This window comes from Epargyreus clarus, unplaced genomic scaffold (genome assembly GCF_041222505.1).
Source record: "Epargyreus clarus isolate Ecla_fem2 unplaced genomic scaffold, WU_Ecla_fem_2.2 ptg000018l, whole genome shotgun sequence".
Taxonomy (NCBI): Eukaryota; Metazoa; Arthropoda; class Insecta; order Lepidoptera; family Hesperiidae; genus Epargyreus; species Epargyreus clarus.
In genome coordinates, this window is record NW_027332226.1 from 9390548 (window position 1) to 9409175 (window position 18628).

The 18628-nt window shown below is 38.6% G+C and overlaps 1 protein-coding gene across 1 annotated transcript; it reads left to right on the plus strand.

Moving 5' to 3' along the window:
- The first annotated feature begins 88 nt into the window (after positions 1-88).
- On the plus strand, positions 89-18523 carry LOC140749499 (condensin-2 complex subunit D3). The gene is made up of 21 exons (XM_073082569.1): positions 89-966; positions 1647-1807; positions 2266-2385; positions 2725-2868; positions 3034-3097; positions 3544-3656; positions 4568-4756; positions 5245-5751; positions 6481-6633; positions 8743-8924; positions 9388-9547; positions 9881-10034; positions 10145-10225; positions 10771-10905; positions 12022-12196; positions 13222-13371; positions 15328-15464; positions 15927-16151; positions 16548-16621; positions 16729-16866; positions 17285-18523. Exons 1-21 carry the CDS (start codon positions 309-311, stop codon positions 17489-17491), a joined length of 3927 nt encoding a protein of 1308 aa, XP_072938670.1. The 5' UTR covers positions 89-308; the 3' UTR covers positions 17492-18523.
- Positions 18524-18628: the final 105 nt, after the last annotated feature.

The following is an 18628-nucleotide window of genomic DNA, read 5'->3' on the forward strand; positions in this document are numbered from 1 at the left end:
AAAAATAGGTTGAAAGCATAGAGATGTATATATATTATATATACATGGCTGAAAAGTAAGAAACCAACTCCGTAAAATACGGTTTAAAAATATATCAAATGAAAAGTGTGATTGTCAAGTGTCAAAAGTGATAACAAACAATGTTATAAACATTGCGTTTCCGATATAAACAAAAGTTTAAAAAGAAAAGTACACGTTTATCAATCAAATCCCAATTGGATTACGGATAGAAAATGACTGCAGTTATTATAATGAAGAATTAATACAATTTAACCTTCAACCCAACGAAGGCGAGCCAAGTATTCATCATGTCGCAGGTTGTACACGAACTTAACAAACTACAATTAGACTCACTCAGTGATGAATGGGTTGACGCTATATATGACGGCGAATTACTACAATTTGACGATATACCGGCCGAGTATGAAAGTGTTTTAGAGTGTCTTGAACTCCCTACAACCTTTAAAGGCATAACAAAAGCCATTGCTCATTGGCTTAACGACGATATTGATTCAGAGGAGGAGAAGTCATGGTCATTCCTCTCTCACCAAATACAGCATCGTAAGCTATTAGCCCTCTTAGCTTATTACATTGATTATGGAATTAAAAATATTTTTACAAAAGAGTACAGAAATAATGCACTCCTGGCATCCCAGTTGTATTACAAACTGCTTGCTGTGTCAGGATATAAAGCCTACAACATTTATCACTCTCAACTCTTTGCACATTCTCTTGTATGCCTCAATTTTCCAAAATTATTGTGTGAAAACGATGATAAATACTTCAACACTAAGGAACTAACACATGAAGTGAATTCTGTGATAAAATCTCTCAAGAAGTTTGTTATTGATCTGAAACAAATACTTGTGACTCTTCATCTTGGACCTAATGATATGAACTTTGAGGATATTTTGGCCAATTTCGTTGACATCACTGGTGGTGCCATTGTGAATAAACTAAATATTGGTAAGATTGTTTTTAACTTGCTTAAGATAAAAATTATAGTAAATCTAACAGCATATTTCTTTTTGTATTTCAAAATATACATTAGCAAAATTAGTATGTTTTAGATGTTTAAAATTTAAAGTATTCTAATATTTTGTGATAAGTTACTTTTCATTCAGTAGAACTCTGCTTCAAGATTGGCATGTAAATATTGTAATAACAAAGGAGGGACTATGTACAGAATTCAGATATAAAAATATTTACACATTACTATCTTGATTTTTGGGCAGAAATTAGAATTACAGTAATACCCCTACTCACGCGAATTCGGAGTTACGCGATTTTCAAATCTCGTTGATTCGCCTATGGTTTGAGTGTTCCGCAATTCCCAATTATAAAAAATAAGTTTACTAACCCTACAATTATTCATGTAAACATTTGTATTTTTTGCGCAAAGTCAACACAAACACAACAAGACACAAAACATTTGAAATCATACCATACTATGGTATATACATGCATACTCCGACTTACGCGAATTTGACTTATGCGGTTATCACTCGGTCCCACCAATCATGTAAGTCCGAGGTATTACTGTATATCAATAGTACTACATTTTGCGTGTATTTGTATGTATTGGTATTTTTTGTTACTTGTGGTTGTACTATAACATTTTTACTAGTGTGTGATTGAATTTTCAGATAAAATAGAGTTAGCAAATGTATCAAGGGTGATATATGAAATGATAGACATCTTGGTTTGTGATGCCAACAGAGAACCGGACTCTGTAGCTATACAGTTGTTATTTAAATGCCTGCTCCCTAAGCTGGTGGCAGCTTCAGTCGATTCTCGGAATGCTAATGTAAGTTCTCTATATTGTATAACCCACTCACTTTTAGCAAAGTGTTAAAAATGTAAACCATTAAATCTTTCATGTATGTTATAACACATGGAAATGTTCTATCACGGGTGGTCCTAGAGCGGAGCAAGTGGTGCAACTGCACCGGACACCTTGAGGTCGAGGACACCATATGAGGGGCGCCGAAGACACCCGAGCGTCACCATTTAGTTAAGAGGCTGGGCTGTTAATTGAATAGCTACTTAAGCTACTGGGCTGCAATATACACATTCATTGGTGTAGCTATAAAAGAGGCCAGAGAGGCTGCAAGATAAAAAAAGTTGCTAGGACCAGAGTGCCATCATGAGTTGTCGCACCACCTAAAGTTTTGCTAGGGCCGCCACTATGTACTACCAATCAGTCTATGGTCTATGGTCTTACGTATATAATAAAAGTTATAAAGTCCGATATTATTTTTTCAGAACTTGGTCAGAGCATCATATGTGACTTACTCCAGTTTGCTTCTAACCAAATATGGGAAAGATGCCTTAGAAGGCTATACTGTGCTCCTACAGCACTTATGTTACACACTGGATGGTTTGGTAATGTATTTATACTTTTCTCAACACAAAGAATAAAATATTATGATAAAAGTTACTTTCCAATGTTTCTGTACACTGCTTTGTAAGGTATATGAAACACAAAATTAAGTAACACCATCTTCGTGAACTGAATAAAATAGTATTTAACTATATAATTATTAGTGCTATAGACAGGCTTACTTTCTTGACACAAAATAATTCAGTATTACAATGGATACATACTTTATTGTTGTCTATGTAAAAGAGACATAAAGATGGTTCGGTAAATGATATGTTGTATGTACATTGTACATATTATATTTTATATGTAAAATAAAATAATACTAAGTTATATTACAGGAGCGTGCAGAAGTGCGCACTGCCCGAGTTTCCTTAGTAATGGGGCTAATGAGTTTGCTCCCTCGTAAAGCATACCGAAAATTTGTGAAGTGGCTTCTAAAACTCTCTACTACATCCAAAGTATCTCATAGACAAATCGCTTTAGTAAGTATTGTTTAAAACACTAATTATTAAATAAATAAATTGACAAATGAATTATTTTTATATTTCTGTATATAATCATTCATGTGCCGATTAAAATAAGTTAAAATAATCTATGTATTACGTCTGATATTATACATCCTTCCTATTAAATATGAATTCTTACAGGAAATGCTATCTAAGTTATTAAGTAATGATCCTGAAGAGATTCATGTGCAAAAAGAAATACCCGGTAAGTTTATTTATATGGACATCAGGTTTATTATTTCAGTTTGAATAAGTTGCACAAAATAATAGTCCAAATCAAAACCAATTACTTGTACATATTAAGAAAATAGCATAACTTGAGTATGGTAAATAGACAAAGCTAGAAAATGGTTTATTGCATGTCTATTATATGATATATCTTAACGACACACACACACACACACGCGCACGCACGCACGCACGCACGCACACACACACACACACACTCGCTATACCATACTTTGTTATTGCTTTTTCTACATATATTATTCTTAGTTGATTCAAGGAAGTTTGACTGGGTTACCTAGTAATACAGGTTGTACTCGGGGCCCTGGCAACGCTTTGTCACGTAACTGTGCATCAATAAATCATATTTTCGTATTTTCATTTTTATATTATGTTTTCTTGAATCTAATGATAAGCAATATTCAGGGCTCCAAATAAATGTGGATGGAAGTGATTCAAGACAAACTCCTGTATCAGTAGATACAGTTTCTACAGAAGATGAAAGCAGTCAAGAGCTACCACCAGTTCAAACAGAAAATGTAAGTTATAGTGGTTGTTTTTGGATATACTCTATTATTGCATAAAATTCACACACACAACTATGCAACTATACCCAGACCTAAGCATATGTATTTAGAATTCAGGTCATTCTATAATGATTCTGAAATATGAATATGAAATTCACAGCAAATCAGACCAGGAATGGCAAATGAGCACGCATTCCATACGCAAGTCCTATCCTACCCTTTCCTATTGAAGTCCTATCTAGCGTCTGCTGCAAATGTTTTGCTATTCCAGAGACTAAGTTGGAACACCTCGTGTATGTATCTTTTTAATATTGAAATAACCGCCTCTTACTACATGCATATGAATATATATAAGGTACATACACCAAAATATTTTTTTTTTCAATTTTGTCTGTCTGTCTGTTTGTTCGGGCTAATCTCTGAAATGGCTGGACCGATTTTGACGGGACTTTTATTGGCAGGTAGCTGATGTAATAAGGAGTAACTTATGCTACTTATATTTTAGAACTAGCTGTGCCCCTGTTTCTTTTTCCCGCGGGTGAAACCGCGGGGCACAGCTAGTATTGAATAAGAATCATGATAGAACCGATTAAATTCAAAGTTTCAATGGTGTATACAATGATTAGTAAAGATACTTCGCCGCCTTGAAATTGAATGAAGCCACAAACGGCTTATTAGTAAGTTCTCTTTTTGAATTCTTGACAAATAAAAACATATTTAGAGAAAATTTAGGAATAAATAACTAATACTGCGTAATTTACATTATAAATAAATAATTATTTCAAATATTTTAGGGACATTTTAGCACGGAGACGTGGCAAAACTTTTTCACGCAACTACTTCAATTCTCAAAACTGGGTACATTTTCTTGTTAGAAGTGAGTAATCTTTACTAATCTATGGATGTATATTACTTCCGTTTAGGATTTAGACGGGGACGATGACGCGGGCGGGTTGCTACGAGCCCGCGCACACAGAGTGTCGCACGCGGAGCTGCTCCGCGCGGTGTACGAGCGCGTGCACGACGTGTCGAGCGCGCTACGGGCACGCGCGCTCGCTATACTCGCCGAGTGTGTGGACTCGCCGCACGAGCCCGTACGAGATGCGATTAAGGTCGGTATTATTACTCATGTTTATTTATTTTATACTGATCCAGTTGCATAATAATTATACTTATGTATTTTACAAAATAGGGAAAGTATTTATACAATATAAAGTTATTTTAATTTTGTGGATGGTAGGATTTTGTATAATACATATCTTTGAAATACAGAGCTTTTCTTACTTTCTCTGCATTTTTGAATACGCAGACAGCTTAATATCAGCAATACAGCACACCGGTAATACGTCTAACATAGGTAGATCCCCTTTCCTTCTTTCACAATATGATAGGTCAAAATAGTAAATACGTAGATGAGACTAAGAAAAAGAAGGAATTACATGTTTCACAACCCTTCCGTATGCGTTCTAATCATGGTAATTAAAATATAATGTCTATAACAGTTAGCAATACTTATTTCCTGCCTTTCCATATCTATTGTGCTTCATTTCTAATAATTTACAGTTTAGCAATTTTAACATAATTATTATTTGCTACTCAGGAGCTTAATGGCACTGGCGAAGTATCGCGACTGATGGCAGTGAGCGCTCGATGCGTGTGCGACGAGCGCGCCGTTGTCCGCCGCGCTGCAGTCTCACTTCTACATCGGTTACTAGCCACCTCCACTATTAATGATCTGGACGAGATACCCGGAAATACAAGTCCAGCAAGCATTCCTTTGGCTAATAATAAGACAAACACCGATACTACTAATGAAGATGACACAATTGATAATGTAGTCAACAATGAAGGTGATAAAGCTGATACAATAGCAAACACAGAACATTGTGATGAAGCTAATGCTAATGAAGCTAATGCAGATATCAACTCAGATAAGACAGTAGATAAAGGATCCACCGATCCTGCTCCTGATGATGTTGCAGGAGATGATAACCTTAATAGTAGTGATGATAGGAATAATGATAAGGACGAGGCTAACATTGATGAAGATAATGTCAACGACAGCACCGATAATGATAAAAACTCCAGTGGTTCCAGACATTATGCGGTACCTCCTTCATTTTTTTATGTTAAATGTTATTGAAAATATAACGCTTACCAACTAATAAGCTTGCTAATAAGCAACTCTTTATTGTCTCACTGCTTTGCACTAGAAACCAGTGTGCTCGAAATAAGAAGGTCTATCATAGTCCACCTAGCTGCCAAATTATTTATTGACTTTGTACAAATGATCTTTACGAAATGTTTTTAAACTTAGTAATGTTAGTATTCTCGGAATATTTTACTATGAATAGACGTGAGTAAGAGTATACATACAACCTAATGAGTAGCTTCGGTGTTCGCTACGATGCTCTTCCGTCCTACGCTGAGGTTTCCATCGAATCAAAGTATTACGTGTCTGTCCTGCGTGGCGCTTACTTACCTGTGGACAATTCAGTGAGTAGCTCCGCCGATTGTCGCCAGTACCTAAATCTGGCATATAAAAAGAATCTCCATTACACTTACATACAACTGATTGTTCCATAATTATTTAAATGAGTGTCGTGTAATCGAATCATCGGTGACAAATTGCTAGAAAATTACGGAAATTATTCTCTTGATAAACGTTTAAGATTACTTTAATAACCAATTTTTCACCAGCAAACTAAATTTAGATTACTTTTCGGTTCTCTTAATAACGTACAACGTGACAATCAGATGTTCATCATGAAACTAAATTTTGATTACTCCTCCCTTTTCCTAATAAATTAAATAACGCATAACGTGGTGTAACCAGATGTTGGTGGGCGCGTGCCGCGACGCGAGCATCGTGGTGCGCGTGTGCGCGATCACGGCGCTGGGCGAGCTGTGCGCCGCGCGCCCCGCCCGCGCCGCGCTCGCCGCCTTCCTCTGCGGCCCGCTGCACCAGCTCTCCGACCCCGAGACCAAGGCCAGTTGGTATATTGTATTGAAGTTAACGACCATGCAGTCCATCTGATACCAGCTCTCCGACCCCGAGACTAAGGCCAGTTGGTTTATTGTATTGAGGTTAACGACCATGCAGTCCATCTGATACCAGCTCTCCGACCCCGAGACTAAGGCCAGTTGGTTTATTGTATTGAGGTTAACGACCATGCAGTCCATCTGATACCAGCTCTCCGACCCCGAGACTAAGGCCAGTTGGTTTATTGTATTGAGGTTAACGACCATGCAGTCTATCTGATACCAGCTCTCCGACCCCGAGACTAAGGCCAGTTGGTTTATTGTATTGAGGTTAACGACCATGCAGTCCATCTGATACCAGCTCTCCGACCCCGAGACTAAGGCCAGTTGGTTTATTGTATTGAGGTTAACGACCATGCAGTCCATCTGATACCAGCTCTCCGACCCCGAGACTAAGGCCAGTTGGTTTATTGTATTGAGGTTAACGACCATGCAGTCCATCTGATACCAGCTCTCCGACCCCGAGACTAAGGCCAGTTGGTTTATTGTATTGAGGTTAACGACCATGCAGTCCATCTGATACCAGCTCTCCGACCCCGAGACTAAGGCCAGTTGGTTTATTGTATTGAGGTTAACGACCATGCAGTCCATCTGATACCAGCTCTCCGACCCCGAGACTAAGGCCAGTTGGTTTATTGTATTGAGGTTAACGACCATGCAGTCCATCTGATACCAGCTCTCCGACCCCGAGACTAAGGCCAGTTGGTTTATTGTATTGAGGTTAACGACCATGCAGTCCATCTGATACCAGCTCTCCGACCCCGAGACTAAGGCCAGTTGGTTTATTGTATTGAGGTTAACGACCATGCAGTCTATCTGATACCAGCTCTCCGACCCCGAGACTAAGGCCAGTTGGTTTATTGTATTGAGGTTAACGACCATGCAGTCCATCTGATACCAGCTCTCCGACCCCGAGACTAAGGCCAGTTGGTTTATTGTATTGAGGTTAACGACCATGCAGTCCATCTGATACCAGCTCTCCGACCCCGAGACTAAGGCCAGTTGGTTTATTGTATTGTGGTTAACGACCATGCAGTCTATCTGATACCAGCTCTCCGACCCCGAGACTAAGGCCAGTTGGTTTATTGTATTGAAGTTAACGACCATGCAGTCCATCTGATACCAGCTCTCCGACCCCGAGACTAAGGCCAGTTGGTTTATTGTATTGTGGTTAACGACCATGCAGTCTATCTGATACCAGCTCTCCGAGCCCGAGACTAAGGCCAGTTGGTTTATTGTATTGAGGTTAACGACCATGCGACTGCATGGTCGTTAACCTCAATACAATAAACCAACTACCAGCTACCACATCGTACACGGTGGTATTGCTGATGGCGCATTTCTTACTGCATGTATGTACGTACATATGTATTGCGCACACATACCTACTCATTATTTAGAATAAGCATTTTACTTAATAAAATTTAGTGTTCAAACTGCACACGTTGGGTTTGGTTATTTTTAACGACTTTACCTCACCCCTCAAAACTGTACACACACACACTACACAGTCTATCTGATACCAGCCCTCCAACCCGGTGAGACCATTGAGAGTGCTTTGAGACCAAGGTGAGGTGGTTTTGTATTGGAGTAGTAAATGGGCACACAGTCCATCTGATGGTACATGGGTACTGCTGCCCATGGACATGAAATGAATTATATTTTACATAGATCTGCAAAGGCATTTGCAAATTGTCAGTTGCAATATTTTTTCGTAAGTCTAAGACTAAGTTGGAATGCCTCGGATAAGCATGTCTGCCTTACCACATCTTTCAAAGCGAAACGGAGCAACGCTTAACTAACGATGGTGCCTTCAGATTTAAAATACAGGGTTCTACCACCGTGGAGCTCAATCAAAGACAGCCTACTAAATTTAATTTATATTTAAGGCTATATTCCATCAAGCTGATTAAGTGAGGTCCAATGGAATACTAATACCTTATGAAGAACTTTCAAGCATCTTTTTTCCCGCGGAGATTTTTTGCTTTACCGTTTAAAATATAAATTAACAACACGTATCAAAATGCTAATGATAATTTTAGTAATTACATTACAGGTTCAGGAGCTCGTAGTGAATCTTGTCGAGCAACTGTTGATTACTCCTCTGCAACCATATAACCCTGACGGCGATGAGAACGAGCTACCATGGATGTTCCTAGCGGGAATCATACAACACAATATGCGGCGACATCTGCAGAAAGCATGCACTCTGCTACATAAGTCATCGAACTGCATTAAGTAATTTTATTGAATAGTTTATATATTTTTTAATTCTACATTTTAAAAGCCGCATATTCTAACTTCGAAAATGTTTTAGAAGTAAAGAAAGCTATTTCCGCATTCACGATAAGCAGGCGTTAAAAAGATGCTTAATAAAATATTTTTGTCTGTAAAAGTATGTCTTTCTGTAGGACCTTAGTAGAACAAATTACGATGACGAGACGAGATATTTCACTTCTTTGGTTACCAACAATTTTGAACTGATTGAATATATAAATTTCCAGCGAAAAAAATGAATATATTCGATCAACATCATACAAAACTGCTTATTATAAAAACAATCTTAGTTTAACGAGGTCGTGGTACGAAATTTCAATCTATGATTAAAATAATATTGTTTTAAGAGATGGTAGTAACCCCCAGGTTGTATCTAAACAATACATCTGCTAATACACACCAAAAATATACTGCACTTCCCCAGTCACCGGCTAGTGGACGTGGCGAGCACGCACCTGGGCGTGAAGGACGCGGCGCGCGACCTGCAGTGCCTCGTGCTGCTCACCAGCGTGGCGCGCCTCGTCGAGTACTCCGACCTCGACTTCCTGCTCAACTACTACTACAAGATCGATGAGGACATGCAGGTGAAGCGATAACACTGTCGTTTTTGTACTCGCTATCTTGGCTCTAGGGTCTTTCCTATGATAAACCACTCTAGAGTTACACACGACACGAAAGACAAATATCGTGAAACACAATACTTCTAAGGTGCATGACAAATTGTGCCGGAAAAAATGTAATTTAATTTGAGAATATCGCGTTGTAACTTACAAACAATATAAATAAATAAAAATTACATATAGTTTAATAATAAAAACACATCAATTACATAAATTAATTACTTCAGTTTGTTTTATAATTTGACAGATTTTACAAGTTATATACTAAAATAATTTATATTTAATATGTTTCTTTAGTACGACAGTCGCTTGGGCCTGGAAACCCGTGATAGCAGAATATTAGCGTTGACACTGGAATTGTGTACTTTGTGGTCACAATGGGCCAGCGTCGAGCAACGTACGACGCTACGCGAACGTCTCGTACTGCGTCTTGCTGACAATACGGACTACGGTAATATTTTTTTAAAGTTTGTATAAAGATTTTGGAGAATGATAAAAGCAACCCATTCTAGAATTTATTTCATGATTTGTTTTGTTTTTACTAATTGAAATGTTTTATAGGGTGCAGAACAGCGTGTGCGTCCTTAGCAGCACACTTGGAGCCAAACAACTTACAATGGGCAACTGAATTGATGCAAATATGTGGGTACAATTTATTATGTAAATTTATTGTAATGATGGTATTTCATTAGTTAATTTATTTTCGTAGTATAACATCTAATTGACAAAGTTAAAATTTAGACCAGATAATTTATGTTATGTATTTGTTGTATTTTAATGTTAAGTGATCTCTATCGTATTATCAAAGGTGGCGCCACGGTCGCATTTCAAACATTGTTCCTAATATAAGTTATGTATACTCGTGGCATCATAGAACTATGTTAAGATCATAGATTAGTAAGTTTTGACAATTGAAATTGTCACTGCGGTCTGTTTTCGCGTTTGAAAAATGTTTAAAAAATGTAGTTTTTAGACCATTTACGAATGAAACTATATTTCTCCGCATTTTTTTCTTCGATTTCGTGTTTTTGTACCACTTAACCTCGAATGTCGGTATTCTTCCGCGTAAATTACACCATGACAGCCATTAAATGGCTGACAGAATTGTCAGTCGTTTAAGCCATTTAATGGCTTCCTTCAATTACAAGGCGGTGAGATATCTATACTTATCTATGATTACCGTGCAGCGGAGCGTCGCGCGCTGGACGGCGGCGCGCTGGAGGAGTGGGTGCGCGCGGCCGACCTGTCGCTGGTGGCGCCCGCGCCGCCCGCGCCCGCGCTGCTGCAGCTGTTCCTCGCCGCGCTCGCCGACCCGCCGCCCGGTATGCACAACAAGTATAGTCCGCGACAAACTGCTAGTCCGCTCTGAATATAGAAACGAGTCGCGTCGAATAGCAAATTGTAGATATTAGTGGGACGAAAACAGCGCGGGCCCCTTCCAGGCACCCTCCGCTACCTGCTCTTGCCCACGGGTACATAGCTGTGTTAGTATGCCCTTACGTTGCTACGGAATATATGATTCTAGTTGAAGCGCAACAACTTGTGAGCGGACTAGCAGTTTGGCGCGGATTATAATAAATTAACTTTCAATGTGTAGTGTTTGCACTCAGCGCTTATAGATCCATTTGTTGAACTTATACTTCTTTTGATGTATTTGGAAAAATAGATCAGTGTGTAACGTCTTTAACGTGGGAAGATGCGCGCACCACGCAAAAAAAACAAATTTTTGGATGTATTTATTTTTCTCTTTTGTTTTTTTGCTTTGATAATAAAATTATTTTGAATGCATAAAAATATTTTATTAATAGTACCAAAAAGAAATAACTTCTTGCACGCGTATGTACAATAAACACGCCATTTTTTATGATCACTTCATTTTAGTATTGTCCGCGTAAAATGCTAGTCCGCTTTGAATATAGAAGTGAATAGCAAATTGTATGACTACACTTGCTCGCAACAACTTCAGAGCGGACTAGCAGTTTACATAGGTAAACAGCGATACATTAATGTATTTAAATGTAACAAAATAAAGACATGCGCTGAACTATTCAGAATTATTAATCATTTGCACTAACAGCTTGAAGTCATAGATTAGTCATAGATGTGTTTGAAGCATAGATAAGTAAAGATTACTCACTCCTAATAAGAAAATGCACCCAGTTTTGAGAATTGAAATAGTTGCGTAAAAAAGTTTTGCCACGTCTCCGTGCTAAAATGTCCCTAAAATATTTGAAATAATTATTTATTTGTTATGTAAATTACGCAGTATTAGTTATTTATTCGTACATTTTCTCTAAAATGTTTTGATTTGTCAAGAATTAAAAAAAAGAACTTACGAATAAGCCGTTTGTGGCTTCATTCAATTTCAAGGCGGCGAAGTATCTTTACTAATCTATGGTTTGAAGTATAATTTTGTAAATTGAAATGTACCTGTGCAGAGTGGGGCGACGCGCAGCGCGGCGCGTGCGTGGCGGGCGCGGGGCGGCTGTGCGTGCGCGCGCGCGGGGCCGCCGCCGCCGCCGCGCCGCCGCTGGCCGCGCTGCTACGCGACGCCGCCGCGCCGCTGCCCGCGCGGCTCAACGCGCTGAGGGCACTCGCTGATATTTGCACCAGGTTTTGTTATTGTTAAACGTGTTTACTTTTTCCGCTACGTTTAAGTGTAAGTTTCGTTTTAGTAACACGAGGTCGATTCGACATCGAGTAAGGAAAAAATAATTTCCGCGATGAAAATCGAGTCTTATTTAGGAAAAAGTAATCGTTGATGTGCAAAGCAAACATTGATGTGATGAAAAATAAAATAAAATTTCATGGTTTCCATCTAATTTATAACTGTGTCCAATAAATATTGTAATCCAATATTATGGTATTTCTATTTGTCTTAACCGTATTCTATAATAATACGGCAAAAATGTACCGATGAATGATGTATTCGGTCAAATTATACTAGAATCCATAGAATCATCTGAATTGATAAAAATTATTGACAATAAAAAACAATACTAAATAATGTACGCGCATAGTATACACAAGGAAATTAAAAGTTGTAGCAAATTTGGCATCACGGATTACGAAAGCGTTGTACGGTTTGTCATCTAGCTATACGAAGCTGTCTTACCCCAATGCGCTCAAATAAACACTTCACGTCAATAACTAGCGTCATACATGGTGCAGGTACACGTGCATCGTGGAGCCGCTGCTGGGCGACGTGAATTGACAAAAATAATTGACAATCAAAACACAATACTATAATTATAATGTACACGCCCCGTATACACAAGGAAATAGAAAATTGTGGCGAATTTGGCATGACGTCATGCGAAAGCGTTATGCCGTTTGTCATCATGCCATACGAGCCGGTTTCTCCCCAAGGCGCGCCAATCATACATAAGTATAGATATCTCACCGCCTTGTAATTGAAGGAAGCCATTAAAAGGCTTACAATTCTGTTAGCCGTTTAATGGCTGTCATGGTGTAATTTACGCGGAACAATGCCGACATGCGCATTTAAGTAGTACAAAAACACGAAATCGAAGAAAAAGTGCGGAGAAATATCGTTATACATGGCGGTGAGATATCCATACTTATCCATATATTACCATATACGACCAGAAACAAGAACTTTTTTTGTCGGTGTGTAGATACACGTGCATCGTGGAGCCGCTGCTGGGCGACGTGTGCGGCTGCCTGTGCGCGCGCGGGCCGGCGGCGCTGCGGCGCGGCGCCGTGCGCGCCGTCACGCGCCTGCTGCTCGGCGGCTTCCTGCGTCTGCGCACGCCGCTATACTACAAGTCAGTTCTACCCCTCGATATGTTAAGTTAAGAGAAAAGTACCCTTACCATGAGTTTTCGAAACATCCCACAATTTTACGTTACGTTTACTCAATCCATTTTTAACCGACTTCAAAAAGGAGGTGGTTATCAATTCGGCCGGTATCTTTTTTTTTTATGTATGTACACGAATTACTCCGCCGTTAGTGAACCGATTTTAATAATTCTTTTTTTATTATGTAGAGACAAGCTGGAAGTTGGTCCCATTTAAATATGGTTAGGATCCATCGATGGGTTCTGGAGAAAATGAGGGGAACTCCTCCACCCATGTAAATATAACAGCCATAACTTCGCCGTTTATGCACCTATTTTAATGCCTTTAATTTCATGTGTGGACTATTGCTACAAGTTGGTCCCATTTAAATATGATGAGGATCAGAGTGGGTTCTGGAGACAAAATATGTAACTCCTCAACCGATGGGTATAATTGAGTTTTGTTTGAAGATATTTGGTGTAGGTTTTAATGAAATTGCAAAACCTGTTTATCATTGACTATTTAAGGGTCTGATAATGTGGCTGGGAGTCAAAATATGTAACTCCTCAACCGATGGGAATATTTGTTTGAAGATATTTGGTGTAGGTTCCAATGAAATTACAAAGCCAGTTCATCATTGACTATTTAAGGGTCTGATAATGTGGCTCGGAGACAAAATATGTAACTCCTCAACCGATGGGAATAATTGAGTTTTGTTTGAAGATATTTGGTGTAGGTTCTAACAAAATTGCAAAGCCAGTTCATCATTGACTATTTAAGGATCTGATAATGTGGCTCGGAGACAAAATATGTAACTCCTCAACCGATGGGAATAATTGAGTTGTGTTTGAAGATATTTGGTGTAGGTTCTAATGAAATTGCAAAGCCAGTTCATCATTGACTATTTAGTTAGGTTAGGTTGGAACATATAAGACAATATAAAACAAAGCGAGCAGGACGCGGCAGCGCCCTGCGAGCGAGTGGTTCCAATCAATGTAAATTCAGACCTTACCTTAATTCATGATCACGTGTATACAATTTTATATTGTTTTCATATAAATTTTATTATGTCATCACTAAAAAGGGTGAAATAAAATTTTTAACAAAAAAAAATACAACCGACTTCTATGTCACTACAAAGTAAAAAATAATTCAAATAAATGTTGGTTTAGTACATATTTCTGAAGTCGGCGCTCATATTAGACACGCTGTTTACATCGTTATCCAACGAAATATATAGAGCGCCGACTTCAGAAATTTGTAGTAAACCAACATTTATTTGAATTATTTTCTACTTTGTAGTGACATAGAAGTCGGTTGTATTTTTTTTTTTTGTTAAATTTTTTTTCTGTTCCGTTTGATTCAGTAGACTTAGTACACGTAACAATAAGTGCTCGAGTGACGACTTGTCTACCTCACATGTACGCAAAAAAGAGAGATAAAACATAAAGCGCCATTATGTAAATTTAGACATTTAATGTTACGTTACTGATACTATAGTTCTGATACAATCCGCTAGAGGCGGAAATTGTGTGGGCAAATACGTAAACAAATACCAAAACGTAATAAATATTTGCCAAAACGTAAAAACGCATGGTAAGGGTAAAGGTGGCAGCTGGCGCACAAACAAAAAAATATTTGTCTTTCTTGAATATTTATTCTGGTTTTGATGAAATTTTCATGGAAAAATATTTAAGGAGAATTTTTCAGAAAACGATGAAGAATATTATCTGAATTTGTTTAGATCCTTACGTTCAAGTTAAAATAACATGCGTAATAATGTACAAATAACTTTATCAGTTACAATGTATCTAAATGTATTCGTATTAGGTCAAAGATTAGGTTTTGTTATGTTTTAGAAAGAGTAATCACTAATCAGCCACAGATTTGTTATTGTTTTTTTTTTATGATTGCGTCATATTCAACTACAATACTATTTTCAGATATTGTGCGTTGTTAGCCGACGAGGACCCAGACGTTCGCGAGCCGGCCGAGTACTACGTGACGTGCTGCCTCACCGTCGACGCCATCTACCACCATTTAGTTGACTGTGTTCTGTACTACAACAGTGACGAATCGGGTACATTTTTTTAATAATAGTGTAGGGATTTGTAGATACTTCGACATCGCCCATATATGTCGTTATATATTTTTTCAAATTGTCTTTGTGTTTTGATCTAAGAGTTTATCTTGTTTAAAAGTATAACATTTACCTCAAGCAATCCAAATCGAATCCAGAAAACTGCACAGATAGACCAGCAATCATTGACGTCATACATACATACCCGTAGTAATTTATTTTAAGAAAATAAACAGGTGTATACTACTTCTTAAGCTGTTTGTCCACCGCCACCGTCACCGAACCGATACCGATAATTAATGACAGCGCCGAAGTAGCGTACATACATTTACTATAGTCGGTTGTCCGCACGTCCGTCACCGGAGATCGGCGTAACCGCTAGACCGCTAGATCTCGTTCTCGGTATCGGCTCTATCGGCTGACGGTGCGGTGGACAAACGACCTTACTGTGTTCTCCAACAGTGGCAAGCGACGGGCTGTCGTTCGACGCGCGCCAGCTGATCTACGACGTGATGCTGCAGCGCATGTCGCTGGTGCAGCGGCTGAACGCGCAGTGCCGCTTCGCGCGCGAGGTGCTGCAGCGCGGCGCCGACGAGGCGGACGAGGCGGACGAGCTGCCCGCCGCGCTGCGCCGCGCGCTGCTCGACACCATCACGCTGCTGTGCGGCCCGCGCATGAAGCTGCCGCGTACGTATTGTATAGTCTGCGGCAAATTTTTGAAAGTGGTAGAACCCTTTGTGGTTCGACTCCGGCGGCACCAACGCCACACCTATTTTTGCCTAATAACAGCAGTGTTAGGCGCTGCTGTTTGCTGCTGCCGAACTAGCAGTTTGGCGCGGACTATACCACATACCTGCACAATTACTACTATTGTAAATATTTGTGCTAAATTGTAATTTTGAAAAAGTTATTTCATTTTTCTAACACATATTGATCATGGTTTTGTTTGTGCTTAACAGTACTTTCCATTAGTAAATAAAATGATAAATTGAGCAAGCAGTTTCAAATTGTAGTGACTGTGCAATATAACACATACATAAAACACTTAAAATAATCGCGTAAATGTTATTTTTTTACTTACAGGTAAACCGCAAAACAACGGCGATGCGGACATTGACGATCTACAAGAAAGAATAACAACAAATATTGTGTCTCATGTAAGCTACCTACATTTTTATTTCACCATGAGAACTATTTAATAAAAAAATAATTTCCAGTTATTCATCCGATTGGCAAATACTATACTAACATGGCATATTTACAGAAAATGAAGCGTACAGTTGCGGAAGTGGTAGTGCCGGCCGTGCTGCGGCTGTACGCGCGGCTGCGGGCGCGCGGCGGACAGCTCGCCGCATACCTCGTGCGCCTTGCTACCGATCTGCTTAACGACTATCGACACGAGGTTAGTCATTAGTCCCCATGCCTTTTGAAGGCTCGTTTAGCTTTTGAATTGATTATTATTTGTGTATGACGGTAACAAATATAGTAAAAAATCACTGTTATTTTCTTTGAGTATTGAAAGATGCAATACATATTTTGGTGACATCATGCTCCAGTAATAGCCAGTTTTATAGATGCGTGATTTTTTAATTGTACCACAGCATGAGCACAATCAACATCAGCTATTATTTTTAAATTCTAGGAATTTCTTTGAAATTGGCCAAACGTGAATGATATTATTATCAAGTGAACTACATGCATGCTGTGCGCATTTTTTCATGACACTGAGTTTACTTGAATATATTAATACTTCGTATTATGTAGCAAGTCGAATGTCACTAAATTACATTGTTTGAATCTATTCATCTTGTTATCAATAGATCGAGGAGTTAATAGAGAACGACGAGGAGCTAGTGGAGCGCGTGCAGCAGTTCCAGGCGACGATCGGGCTGGAGCCGTCGTTCGGCAACGCGCGCAACCTGGTGACGGCGTCGGCGCCGCCCGAGCCCGACACGCCGCGCGCGCCGCGCAAGCGCCCGCGACCCGCGCACACCCACGAGCCCAGGAAACGCGCGTTACGGATATAGAACTATGTCCTAAGCATACATGTGTATATGTAAACCATAGATGAGTATAGATATCTCACCGCCTTGTAATTGAATGAAGCCATTAAATGGCGTAAACAACTGATAATTGTGTCAACCATTTATTGTCTATATTTGTTAATTTACGCGGAACAATGCCGACATGCGCAGTTAAGTGGTGTAAAAACACGAAATGGAAGTAAAAAGTGCGGAGAAATTTATTCGTAAATGCTCTAAAAACTATTTTTTTTTAATATTTTTCAAACACAAAAATAGATGACAGTGACAATTTCAAGTGTCAAAACTGGTTACATTTTCTTGTCAAGAGTGAGTAATCTTTACAAATCTATGGAATGAGCAAAGGCACAACAGTTCCTTCGTTGCCTCTTTTGTTTGTCAACCGAATTTCTATCTCTGTTTGGTAGCTACTGACAACTTTTAGTGATAAGTGGTTATGGCAATTACATTGTTTTCTTAGTTAAAACAAGTCATATTAAGATTAATTTCGTATATAATTAACATCCGATCTCCGGCGTGCGAGACCGAATCTGAGTTATTACTGCTCATGTATTGTTCCTAATTTTTCATAAATCTCCTTCAGCAACGAAATGAGTTCATTGTTCGTGATCGAACGTTAAAACTCCAATTATTTTTGAAAACAATTCTTTTGACATACACTTCGTACAATAAAAAATACAAATTTGACATATTTTAAATAATGTTTACAAATACAATTCATTATGTCCTTAAAATTTGAAAAGCACTCCGTGCTTTCCAGCTATATTATTATAGTATCGTGTAACGATTCTGTATATTTTTTTAATACTTACATTTCGACTGCGTATGCATATATTCCCAATACATAGTACATAAGTTACAAATAATTTAATGTGTATTTGAAATACATTTCAGTCTATCTAATATATTTTTTTTAAGCAAATTATTATATTAAGTCTCTACGACTTGTACAATTTTAGATTTATATTCCCAACAAAGTGTATTATGTTTACAAATATATTGGTTAATATAAAACTTTGACGATTATTATTTTATTGTACAACATTCAGGCATTCGTATTGTTATATTGTTCGATATAGTAGCCAAGCAGGTCACTTTTGATTATATGTACACTCCAACATA

Excerpts from the sequence above, each read along its gene's own strand:
- LOC140749499 (XM_073082569.1), top strand. The coding sequence starts at position 309 with ATGTCGCAGGTTGTACACGAACTTAACAAACTACAATTAGACTCACTC. Across the intron at positions 4,757-5,244 it reads CCGTACGAGATGCGATTAAG|GAGCTTAATGGCACTGGCGA; the intron begins GTCGGTATTATT and ends TTTGCTACTCAG. Across the intron at positions 16,152-16,547 it reads CCCGCGCATGAAGCTGCCGC|GTAAACCGCAAAACAACGGC; the intron begins GTACGTATTGTA and ends TTTTACTTACAG.